This window comes from Mchenga conophoros, linkage group LG7, assembly GCF_057382185.1.
Source record: "Mchenga conophoros isolate Kocher_MC1m ecotype Shallow Benthic linkage group LG7, M_conophoros_male_GT1.1, whole genome shotgun sequence".
Classification (NCBI taxonomy): Eukaryota; Metazoa; Chordata; class Actinopteri; order Cichliformes; family Cichlidae; genus Mchenga; species Mchenga conophoros.
Genome location: NC_140532.1, coordinates 36110367 through 36123627, shown reverse-complemented (window position 1 = coordinate 36123627; position 13261 = coordinate 36110367). Strand labels below are relative to the sequence as shown.

Here is a 13261-nt window from a genome sequence, read left to right as displayed (position 1 = left end):
TCCTTATACTTCTTATAGAAGCCGAAAAATAATAAATACATACATTTTTTAAAATGCTAGCGAAATTCCCAAAGAGGCTGTTGCTACATTGTGCTTGACAGAAATAACTGCACAAAGAAGGAAAGTTATTTCTAGACTTTATTTAATGACTGTGAAGACTCAAAAGGCCAAGCTAGAAACTAAAGGCCAAGTTTTAATGGAGTCAGATCTTGAAGGCTTTTAGCTGGTCCATGGGTGCTTTTATTATGACATGCTAACCAACTTTAAAACAAAATGTTATTTCATAAGAACAAAAAGCATGTTTTCACTTATTTCTTATTTGGACCATGTTGAGCCCAGAAATCCAAACTTGTATATATTTATTACATTGAGTAATGTGATAAATCACAAAGTATATGAAGCAATGATATCAAATAACTATGAATAAAAACCACACCAAACCTCTATGAGATTACATTTACTGTATGTCTAGCTGTTTGAATAGGCCTGGTACTGCCAATACTGTGCTGCAATACCCTCAAATGGAGGGGGTGGGATTTATAACGACATTTATCTTCATCACAAATGACCACAACAAGCCTCTATTAAATTTTAAGCAGCTGAAATGCTCTAGAGGTTCTGCTGAACAGCGTGTCAAAGCTTGTGGTGACACGGTCGCTGCATCTGGGATGCTTGGGACACTTTGGCGCTAGAGTTGCTAAGGTAACACATTACAGTTAATGACACAGTGTAGAGGTGAGGAAAGATGACAGCATCAAAGCATAATGAGTCATAACAAGAGGATTGTAATTTTATCAGCCACATTAGCATGAGCTGACTTACTTGTCCAATACGAAAGACTTTTTTTTAGTTTGTTACAATCTGTACGATATCAAGAAATCACATATGTGGATGTTTTGGGGTTTGTTTTTGTTTTTTTTTAGATTTACTGTTAACAACAGGGGTGTAAAACAGGCTAGAGTTGGTCCACCAAAGGATCCAGTCTGGCTTTGAAGAGTCAAAAAGTCAAAAAGGAAAAGAGCAGAAATTTGTGACTTTTCACTGTATTTCACACAAAGAAGAACTGTGCTGGAAGTCTTTAGGATTCATGAGTGGGTGTCTGAACTGTTAATTAGAGCCAAGACATAGGATTGGCCTTTACTGACAGAAAAATGGAGTGATCTGTTGAGATCAGCTGCATGTGTACAGTATGTGACCTGTGAAAAAAAGACAACCCAACCCTATAATTTTCCACTTTTGTGCATGAAAATTTAAATGAACAAATTGATGATGTCAGACTGAATCTAAAAGGAAACTGGAAGGTTGTTGACTTCCTTGTTTCCTGTTATCCAATGTGCCGTATACTTGCAAACTCTCATAAAATGAATGTTGAATTGTTAAGCGTGGCATTGGTCTCTGTTTTACAATACACTGAAAGTTTAAAGGACGTGGAAAGCAGTGATAAAAACATTTAATGTTTCCACAAACTGAGCGTTCCCTCCATCACATCATAAACGTGACTGTGATTGCTCAAGGACATTTTGAAAATAGCCTTGAAGAAGCCTTGTGCTCAATTTCATTAGTGGTTCCTGGTTTAATCCTGTAGCACTGCACCATATGAATTATCTGCCAGTGGTGCCAAATTGCTTTTGTCCCTGTTTCAGCCAGCAGAGCACTGCCAGCTACAGTGCAGATAAGGACAACCATAGGAAACTTTTACTAGAAGAGATTTTACAAACTATGGCATACTGTTGCATCTACATCAGCATTTTGGTTTCCTTACATCACTATAGTTTAATCAAAAAAGAGTTTTATATTCTAATTTGAGAATAAATTGGATGCACTCCTATCAACATCTGTCTGATGCCCTAATTGTAGCGTCTTTCTTGGTGGATTGAAGATAGGGAAGGTCAAATGTTAAAAATTATGACATAAATCTTGAAAAAGCCAAATGGCAAGAAAGTAAGAAACACACATAAGAAGTTATATAAAGACTTGAAAGGCAAACTCAAACAGCTGGTACGATAAACACCTGGGAACATTATAGGATGTGCAAACCACAGGTGTCAGTTATCATTAAACCACTATGCAACAACGCCTACACAAATGTAAAGGAAGAAACTAGAAATAAAAATACAGCAAATTTATTGAAATACGTAAAAATATAAATGGAAATAGAGGATATAAGTTGAAAACAGAGTCTGTAAAATTAAACTCTCTTAGGTGATTTCTTTAAGAATTTCTGTAAATAGTTTCAGGAATAGCTCTCAGTGCTTCTTGGAGGACACTACAAAACTCTTTGTTGGGTGTTTCTTGCCTTTCGTTCTGTTCTGTCAAGAGGAACACAACATGCTTGAATGACCACCACTTTCTCTTTGCATCCCTTTATTAAGAATGGCTTCTTGACAGACAACCTTCTGCCATTTTTGACAAGGCTTCAGTAAATAGTAGATGGATCAACTGAAAGGACAGATTCTTCTCTCAGGTCTTGTGTCAGGTCTTTGCTGGAATATTTCGTTATGATTTTTAAGGACTTGACTTTGTTTGCTTATATACTGGTCAGTGTTAAGTGGTGTAACAAAGAATAAAAATGTTCTTCTGAAAATTAATGACTGGAGTGAACATGAGTGAAAAAGCAGTCAAGAAACAAAAACAACAAAAAAAGTGAAAGACCTTCAGAATTCCTGTAGAACTATTGCTCAAGACCAAAAAACAAAGGGAGAAATGTTTCCCACTATGTTGTCAAAGGAGCTTGCAAAGAAAAGCGTCTGGACGTCCAGACGCTTTTCTTTGCAAGCTCCTTTGACTACAATGACCTGGATGACTGAGAACCTTCACAGACATATTCCCACTATATTGTGTCACCGTTTTGTTTGTGTGTTTGTTTGTTTGTTTTTGTTGTTGTTGTTGTTTTTACCACTATTGAGCATTTAAGAACTGAGGAGGAAAAAAAATGGTGGTTTTTAAATAACCATATAAAACTGACAGCCTGGCTACATATCAATGCATAGTTCATTAGTGATGATATACAACTGCATAGGTGAGTAGCATGGGTAACATTGCACATTTGTGAAGTCACCATATTTTTCTACACAAAATTACATCAGTGATCTTTTATAAGTCCAGGCACTAAACTCATCTGCCTGCAGCCCAGAGCTGCCATTCACTGAATACATTTATAACATTAAGAAATAATCACTTACAACAAAAACAGGGCCTGAATAGTTGAGCAGCTGAAATTGTATAACAAGCAAGAAAACACCATTGACCTTAACACACCAGACTGACACCACACGCTTTAATCTCATTTATTTTTTTTGGCCAACACATTTGGCCCCACTAACCTGTTTCTAATCAATTAGACTAATGGAATAATCTATTTGTCTGAAACAGTAAACATTCATTGTGTAAGCCTATTGATGGCCTGTATTTAGAGGTGAAAAGAGACCATTCACAGTGTAATCACTGTACTTCATACCTCAAGCCATGGGCTATGCATTAAAAGAAACAGAAAACATTTGGTTTTATCACATTCTCATCCCTGACTAGTGATTATGAAGTATGAGGCAACAACCAAGCTGTGCCTTTGTGCATTCCTGCAGGACATTTTGCTTGTCGTCAGTGTATGACAGCTCACACTGACACCAGTGCACTGCTATTTTTCTGTCACATTGGCATCACTTAGTTTGCATCAGGCATTCTAGTCTTTGAAGAGGTCTGTCTGTTGTGCGAAGCTGCTAGCAATCAACAGATTCCATTTCATCATACTGTATACACATCACAGGCAAAGTCAAAAAACATGTCAAGGACAATCTTTTCACTGGTGGTTCCTGTCTGCTATTTGGGACGTTTTTAGGGGATCAAGAAGACAAAACAAATCAACAGGTGCAATATGGAGATTGTGGGGACATGTGATGTGCAGCTGCTCCGATCAAAATGAACAGCTGCAGGCAGCATCCGTCTTATTTGATTGAGGGCAAACCGGCATGACAGTGACAAATCATAAAATATCACAGTAACACCTTAAACAGGAAACAGACCTGAGAATTTCTGAAAGACTGTGTTTTGCATGTTTTTTTTTCCATTGCACTTTTTTCATTCTTGACAGCCAGAATTGAGAAAGGTTAAATGTCAAAATACAATGGACAAATGTGTTATGTAGCTGCATTGCCAGAGTGCACACGACAGGAAATATATCACAATTTGCCTACGACATTTTTTTCCTAAAGTTATCTATTAGTGTGGGAATCAGTCCGCACGGGGATTCGGGAACTGTACTTTATCATATCTAGTTTAAATAATCGAGAGAGAGAGAGAAATTAATAGAGGAAATATTTTACCAATTTTCAATTCATGGAAAACCATCGTCATGAGCAAAATGATTGGGACCATGTGTAATGATCGTGTTGCCTTTGAAATGGTTGCTTTAAAAACAGGGAACACTTTGCAACAGATTACCATCTTTTATTTATTTTTTTTAACCTTTACCTGAAGAAACCATAAAGCATGATAGGGTGGTCCCAGTACAGAGTCATACCAATAGATATAAATGACTGTAGATGAAAATAACAATATTTCTTAAATTGTAACTGAAACGAAGTTCAGTCGAAAGGTATCTGCAAATTTTTTATGTGCTTTATTTATAGATAGAGTAAGATATGTATAGGTATTTTGACTTTAGATCGTCTTCATTAGTGATCTATGATGATCAACTCCAGATGAGATGGAAAGAAGCAGATGAAAACATGAGTCATGTCATCTGAGGCTTACAAACCGAAAGCTCTAAACTTTAAACACTAAAATTCCAAAAGTTAAACTAAAAAGCTCAACTTTCTCAACAAGTACTTGCACTTGTTTTATAGTTTGGGAATATACTTTGGGTTTAATTTCTATGCCAGTCATAGTTCTCCCAGAAAGCCAAATTCTTCAAAAGGTTTGGATCAACAAAGTTCAATTGATTTTGAAAGCATTTATGCATACAAATCATTCAAAATGAGCAAAAGAGAATGCAAATCAGTTTAAGAATTCACTTTTACTCTCCTGCTGTGGGTGAGTCTATTCAATGTGTGTGAACACCTTTTGTCCAGTAAATGGCAAACAGTGAAATGGTTCAGGATTGTTTGTTAAAATATGACCGATGAGGCAAGGACCTCAACATAGTATTCATTTGCACACAAATGGCTATAACATTAAAAAAAAAAAGTGAACTAACAAAATCACAATATGATAACACATTATTATAATGAAATATTTACACAGAAATCTGAATGTCTGACATAAAATACAACTTTCAAAACTGAGCAAATAACTATAGATCATATTTTTTCATGAGAAAATAAACAAGAAATCTTCAGCTATTATTTAAACATCAAGATGAACTCTGTTAAGTAGTTACAGTCACTTTTGCAACTTTGACAACATGTTTAATAAGCTTCATGTCACATATCACAAGGTTCATATAAGTCATAATTGTTGAAATGAAAATAAATTCAACCATATAAATCCATATATTGTGCTTTTAATAATATAGATGCATATATTTTCCTCATGATAAAAAAATAAGTCTCCATTTTTCGAGTCTTAGCTTCAGAAGTCTCGCATACAGTTAATTCAGTTAATGAAAAGAAATCCATTAAATATCAGTCAAATATAACTGTCATATTTCAAAGCCCTAAAAAGTGCTATATCACATCAATAGTGGCTGTGGAAAATTAGGCTTACTTATCTTCATGGTAAATGTTTCTTCTCAAGGACACAATAAACCACCCCATATAATAAGGTCATCAATTCTGGATGAACACGCTTTGTAATCAATGAGAGAATAAGAAACACCCACTGCAAGGTTATTGCCCTTGGGATAGCAAGAACACAGATGTTTTTCAAAACCTCTGTCTCTTGGGTAAATGCCTAATTAAAGTGAAATAGGGGTTAAGAAAGATTGTGCTGTACAATAAAAGCAATACAACAGGAGAAAAGTCATTCTCTCCCCTGATGCTATTATTCCACTCTCTGCTGGGAGGCATTCAGAGAGGTAATTAACTTTGCTGACATGTTGTGAATTCTTGCCTCTTAGGCTGAATGCTGGATGTGTAGATAGACTGATTGAAAAAGTCCCATTTAGGTTTCCATCTTTAAATTATCCACGTCCAACCATATTTCCATGGTAATATTGCTGATAATCGCACTAATTTTACACTTGGCAGGAGATAATAGCCACAGCTTATCCTCAACAACAAGCATTAATTGCCATCCTCATTCTTTCTGCGATGCAAAATAAAATACCTGCTGTAGTTTGCTTAAGGATGAAAAAGCACAAAAAAATAATTACGACTGTCTGCACATCTAAAAACCTGGATGTCGTAGCATGAAAATGCTAGAACACTGAAGCTAGAAAGTATTAACCTGCATTTTACATGGGACGTTTGTTTTATTTTGTAGCTCTATAACATAATAGTAATGAAGATAACTAGATATTATCTATCAAGTGTTTTTTTTTCCCCCAGTGTCATGTTAAATATAGAATACATACACACATGCACGAAATATATAGATATTATATATGCTTGTTTTATCCAGCTTGCTTAAGCCCAGATTTATAGCAGTGTAACACTACAAAATAAACATGTCAACACTTGAAAAGGAGAAACCAGTCATTTTTTTTGGCTTTTCTGCTTGTTAAATGACTTGTTAACTGACAGGAGTTGTGATATAATGAACTTTAATCTCAGGGTGACCTGTTTGTCTATTTTAATTATATATCTAATCATAGTTGAAAACCCATGTTTCCTCTAGCGATTTAAAAAGTACACACTGCCAACTTTTAATTGAGCCTCCAGGTAAAACAACTGAAGATCACTCTTAGGCCCCTTCAGTAATTGCGCTTTGAGATGGGCATGAGTGAGCCACTTAAGATGATGGAGAAAAAAATAGATTCCACATGAAATTAGTCTTTTTGAAAAGTTGCTGCAATCAATAACTTTGCACCCACAATGAAATTATATTAAGTTAAATGACTGACACCTGTGTGGCAAAGTAAGAGAGGCTACTCATAGCTAGTTGTATTATTTGCTTCTTGCGTCCAAGTTTCCAAAAATACTGTCATAACAAGGTTAAGATGGCTACAAAATAAGACATTATTTTTCATAAATTCATGACAGCTGCCACTACTACACAACAAAAGTATTAAACTAGTGAAACTAAATTAAGAATTACCACTATTAAAGGTAGAAATATTGTAGGGAATAACAAAACAAGAAGGCCAACTACTGCTAAAATAAATCAGAGATTTTGTTAAATCCACATGTTTTGCTACTATGATACGGCACAGTGGCTAGCCTTGGAATTGTAGTATAATACATCAAGTGCAATACAACGCTTGCTGTTATCACCTAAAATGACAGTTACTGGCAAAATTAACCAGGAAATTCTGTTTCTAATCAAGTCAGAAGTCAATTTAAGAATAGAGAACTCTGTAATGATACTATAAGGTTATTAATTAAAAGATAATTAATTAATATTATGTTAATTACAAGGATATGTAACTAATCAGCCCATCAGAGGAGGTTAATTTATACAAAGAATTTTAAGTTATAAAGCACATTTAGTATCCAATCAATAGCCCAGTCTTTACATTGTCGAACAATTCCTTTCTTACCTAAAGTCAGAGACTGTGCAAATGATTAATTCACACCACTCTGGTAAAATTATGTCAAGTTCTTGTCATTTGAATGCTACACGTGTTTTCTGTTAGAAGAAGCTGTTGAACTACCTGTGCACAGGCTGCACTTGTACACACTCAGTGTTCAGTGTTTGCTCTTTGCATTGTCAAATCTTTACTCCGCAGCCAAGAAATACGTGTTTGTCCCACCCCATAATCTCTGATGTCAAAGAGATATAAAAGTCTAAATAAATGGAATTGCCGAGGATTAAAAAAGATGACTGTGACATTACCTCAGATCGTTTTCTCAGGATGGAGGTTGTCTGGTGCTGCGGTACTAATACCATTAGTATAATTGGAAGCTGGTTCATATGTAATACAAGCACTTTATCAGTCAGTGAAGTCAGTTGCCCACTCAGTGTCAAACGAGCAGAATGGAACTCAATATTTGTACGTCATCACAGATTGCTTCTACAGTTTACATTGTGCAAATGAAGTAGAGTGAGAAGAAAATTTTACTCCTTAATCTCTGTGAAAAGCAATATATATACTAAATTTTAAGGTCTATTTAGTATAGCTGATTTATGCTGTTGTTCAGTAACAAAACCTATCATCGTTTTCATAACTGATTATGCTAATGGTAAAGGTAAGATATTATGTTGTCAGCTTGCCTGGTAGTTTTTAACCAAGCTTAAGGCAGGGACCTAAGAAGGGATTAACTTTACCATGGCAAGGAAGGGCAACAGTGAACACTTCACATATACTCACAAATGTATGTAAAAAATTTAATAACAGAATTGGAAATCATTATGTTTTCTCAGGAAAATTAAAACTGCAAACTAGATCAGATATCCTTTTTCCATCTAAGGACGTAGTTCATGGATTTATGAAGAGGGGTTTGGGGGGGTTTGCCGGTGGTATGTAGTCTAGCATGGCTTTTGCTATTCAGTCTTTCTTTTTATAGAACAATATCTAGGATTTGATGCCACGTTTTCAGGGGCTTTGTAAAACCTGAAGAATTGATTAATTCAGAGTTTTTGCCAACTTTTTCTTCTTTAAGAGTTTGAGGTGTTTCTGATCATTAGAAGGACACTGGTTCATAATCAGGAGCTTATTTGCATTTTCTCTCCATTTTTATCTGGGCTTTGCATAATGTATATTTTAAGCTTTTAGTGCTGTACAAAAGACTATTTTCTATGACTTGTTACAGCAAAAAAGATGACAAATGTGTTTTGGCAAACTTGAATCTAAATGGAACTCAATTAAACATGTGAAAATGTTACGACAATAGCCCTTAAAGCCATAAATATATGTAGTGTTTCTTAGACTACAAGCCAAAATGCAAAATGGGCTGAACTTAACTTATTTTTCTCTACCCTCTTATTATTTTTTCTCTTTACCCTCTAGCAGATCATTACATGAAGGAACCTTTTAAAAAAACAAGCGCGTCCATGCTCACAGGTGTACACACGGGTGATCACACCCACAAACTACACCCTTTTTGGCTCCTACCTCAAAGCACACTGTGTTCTGTTGATCTTATGTGCTGCACAATAATGTTTAATATTTAGTATTTACTGTCATATTCTCATATATCATTGTGATGTTGTTTATTCTATTACTCTTGTTCTCTTCTGCTTGTTTTCTTTTTTCTTTCTCAGCAGGTGATCCAGGTGATTGATATATGCATTTTTTTTTCTCTGCCCGTTCTGTTGGTTTTTGTCTTTTGCCCTTGTCCCCGTCCCTCTTCTCAGCTGTTTCTCTTTCCCTCTTTCTTTCTCCCCTTCTTTCCTCCAGTCAAGTCTGTCCCGTATTCAGTAAGTGAAAATAAAATAAACAATAAAAGGTGAATCAAATGGACCATTATGGCAAGGCTGGGATGGTCAGTTTGGTAAAGTGAATCCGTTGGGCATCTTTCTTTGCCTTTAGACAACAATTCTGATGGCAAAAGAGCCAAACGGGACAGGCAAAAAAAAAACCCACTTATTTTTCTACAAATCTTTGCCATTTCAGTATTCATTCACTGTATAATCACACAGATTGTAAGTTTAACTTTGATATTCAATAAACATGAAGTCTCCAGTTACTTTCCAGCTATCTCAACTTTATAGAGGGGATGTAAGCACCTTTTTCTGGTCTGTGTATGACATCTCCTTTCAGTGAGACCTTCATTAGTTTCTAGCTTGGAGAGTCACTTCCTGGCATTTGCAAATAATTCAATCACTTCTTAATGGCCATAATAAACGAGAGCTCGCATTGAAGCTAATCCTCCTAAGTACACACAATAACTGAAAAAGGTAGCAGTATAACAATCAGCTTTATGAGCCTTTGCTATTATCCACAACTCTTTGTGAACAGGTTTCCTTAAAAGTGTATTATTATGCTTCATTACCACTTTTCAGTGTTGTGTTTTCCATTTTCTAATGTATATATATGTTACATATTACCACCTATTTTGCACTAGTTATACTTGTAAAGGTAGGGCGAAAAAACCCAAACAAACAGAAAAAGCTGGTGCTGAATACAAATTGTCTGCAAAGCACTTGGGATTTTATCATTTCCCGACTTGAGGTACAATACGCACACCAGAAAATGAAAATGTTCTACAGAAGTGAAACACTGATTTGCAGTAAATGTAGCTGTTATGAGTGAATTTCAATTATAGGATGGATACCCCACAATGCTTTGGTACACTGCAGAGTTCTGAGTTAATTATTTGCTTGACTAATGTGCAGGCCTTAAGATAGAGGTTCAGCAACCAAAACCATTTTTTTCTTTTCCTTTCCTCCATTGTTCGTGAAGAAAAGAGCGTGGCGCATGGGTGCATTTCTTTTTCTCAGTAGGTTTACGGAAACAGTGAAACATTTGTGCTTGGTTTGATCCTCCAGGGGAAAAAAACAATCTGCAGTAGGAAAAGGAGGTTGGAAAAAATCAGTTTTTACAATTTGATATGGGAATTATTCCACACATTAATTAAAACTGATTTTTTATGTTATGAATTTGTTCCACTACGCGTTAAAACAAAGCAAACTCTTTAAACTTCTTAGTACCTAATCACACCAGCACGCCGAAAGCTGGCATTGCTTCTTTTTCCGCAAAATAGTGTGCCATTGAAAGGCATATTAAAAGATAAAAGCAAACCTTAACCTTGCATTGCTCACAACCACTGGCTTTAATAACATTTTGTTCTTTTTGTTAATCAAAATAATATCTGATACTCATGTTACTGAAGCCTGGTACACGTTTGTCATTCTTCCTGGGCTAAACAAATGACCAACATAGAAGTCATCGATATAAAAGTGCACATCAGTCCCTAGATGAGTGTCCTTGTACACATTCAGCCTGCAAATTTCTTTCAGTATCTGGATTTCAGTGTTGTTCTTCTTCTCTATGCTCTGCAGCATCCTTTAGCTTACCCACCACACGGCTAAAAATGTCTCTGGGCATAATGGTCACCAGCGGTGCAAATGTGTGAGTCAGTGTAGAAGAGAGTCTAAACTTAAACAAAAAGCAACATGCAGTGGGAACGGGGGAAAAAGACCTTCATACAACAGAATTTGCAGTCCTACAGCTCAGAAGTATGACTAGTATCCACTGATAAAAGCACAATATCCAAAAAGAGTTTGGCTTAAATAATAAAACTTTGGCTTGAATAAAACTTCATGTGTTTTAGTGCTTTTCAGACTTACATTACACCAGTCTGATCTCTTGCAACTTTTAAGAAAAATACAACTTTCTCACGACTTCATACTCTTAATTAAACCTTCTTTTCTTACTTATTAAAAACTACAATCACCGTGTAATAAGAACCGCATAAAGCACTGCACAATTTTAGTTTCCTTCTATAAAGGTAAATTATAATGATCTCTGAGTTTTTGTTTTGGATTTTGGTTTTTCGACATTGAAAACATAGAAGTGCGTTTTGCACCATGGTATTAATATACTATTTGACTGGATGTGTGAAAATACACTCTGACAAGCAAAGCATTATCTGGGGCCACTTTTCAGCAGCACTCTTATCTCCCAAGTGTTTTTTACGCACGTGTTGCTAGGAGGAAAAAAAGCATTGATTAGTCAGAGCTGACCCTTGCCAAATTAGGCAACACAATTTAATAAGGCTAATTTCCCTTTATGACCATAAAAAAATAAACAAGAAGAAATATGATCTTAGCTAACATGACCCTCTTCAATTGCTGAACATAATTAATGGTCTTGCTGCACTGAACAAGGAGACAGCATGGTGAGGAAGCCTTTCATTACACTGAGTAGATGTTGGGATTCTAAAAAAAAAAAAGTTCAATCTCTGCTGGGAAATTATACTTCTAGAAAGATGGTTACACAAATTGTGCAACAGTGCAGCTGAATGACCTTCTGTATTTTAGTCATCTTCATTATTGGATGACATTTCATTAACATATCTGCTGTTAAACTCAAAGATGATAGATAATATTGAAAGCTCTATCCCAGCATAGACCAGTAACTTGATAATGACTGTGATCGTTTTGTCTTTTGTTTGGTTACTGAGTCATCCCTGGATGATGAATGCATATCAAAGTGCACAAGAAAACACGGTGACCAGATTTGATATTCGCAGATTGGCAGACAGTCTCAAAAGAAAATGTCGAAAGCATGATAGTTATGGGTCACAAAGGGAAACAAAGTTTAAAAGCATTGCATAAAGACAGAGATGGTTTTATGCCTCTACTACTTTTACTGGGACCTACATGTGTTGAAAATTATTCTTTTCAGTTGAGCTTAGCAAAGAGAATAGTCTAGTAAAAAAGGCAGTTCTGTACTGGCCTCGCTCTGTTTTTTCCCTTTTTTTTTTTTGATTGAAAGGGGAACTAAAATTGATCACACAAAGGCTCATATTCTGCCGCATGCACTTTTTTGTCGACATTGATGCGAGTCAGTAAGTGAAAGGACACACCAGGTGAGACGAGCCAAAGGCTGGCAGTGTCAGAACAGCACAGTGTCTGGTTCTAGCTCAGCAGAGCAGCTGCTTTGATGCTCTGGGAGCCGAGAAATCTGACTGCAATTTTTCAGTGCCTTAGTGGAGCGCTGCATGCTGGGTAGGCTGCGGCACGGATCAGGCTTCAGCAGATTCAACGAAGGAAACAGGCCTGTAGGTAAAAAGAAACTTGTGAAGTTGTGGTATCTGTGAGTTTCCTGATATTTTACAGCAGATTTCACTTCATTAAAATTGTGCACCCTGTAGGCTTTTGTCCCTTATATCTTAAACACCCAAAGATGTGAAACCCTCATAGGCTACAGGTTGGAAATTAAATATTGGCTTCTGACAGCAGGTTAACTTTCAAGTCAATTCACTGGAGCTAAATAGTGAAAACATCTGAAGTTTCTCTTAATTTCTCTTAATAATAATTAATTCAAGCTAAAATACATGCATCTTGTTAGCATCTTGCACCTGTGTGTGCTGGATCCGAGATATATGCACATTCAAGAGGAAGATGCACATTAAAGAGTCATTAGAACAAGTGATTGTCATTTGTATTTTTAGTTCAGTTATACAGCTCACAGTCTGAAATGCTGGAGAGCTAATGTTCCATTGTCGTTACACATTTAAACAGAAACAATTTGCATAATGTCTCTGCCCTTATTCAGTGT

At 35.9% G+C, this 13261-nt stretch overlaps 1 protein-coding gene across 2 annotated transcripts in view; it reads right to left on the bottom strand.

Annotated features, from left to right (window-relative positions):
• Positions 1-4433: 4433 nt before the first annotated feature.
• igsf9a (immunoglobulin superfamily, member 9a) overlaps positions 4434-13261 on the bottom strand; it is a 63247-nt gene continuing 54419 nt past the window's right edge. For both annotated transcript variants that reach the window (XM_085279088.1, XM_085279087.1), the window contains one exon: positions 4434-12759. In XM_085279088.1, the coding sequence (XP_085135214.1) occupies positions 12596-12759 (164 nt within the window). In that variant the 3' untranslated portion in view covers positions 4434-12595. The remainder of the gene's footprint in view (positions 12760-13261) is intronic.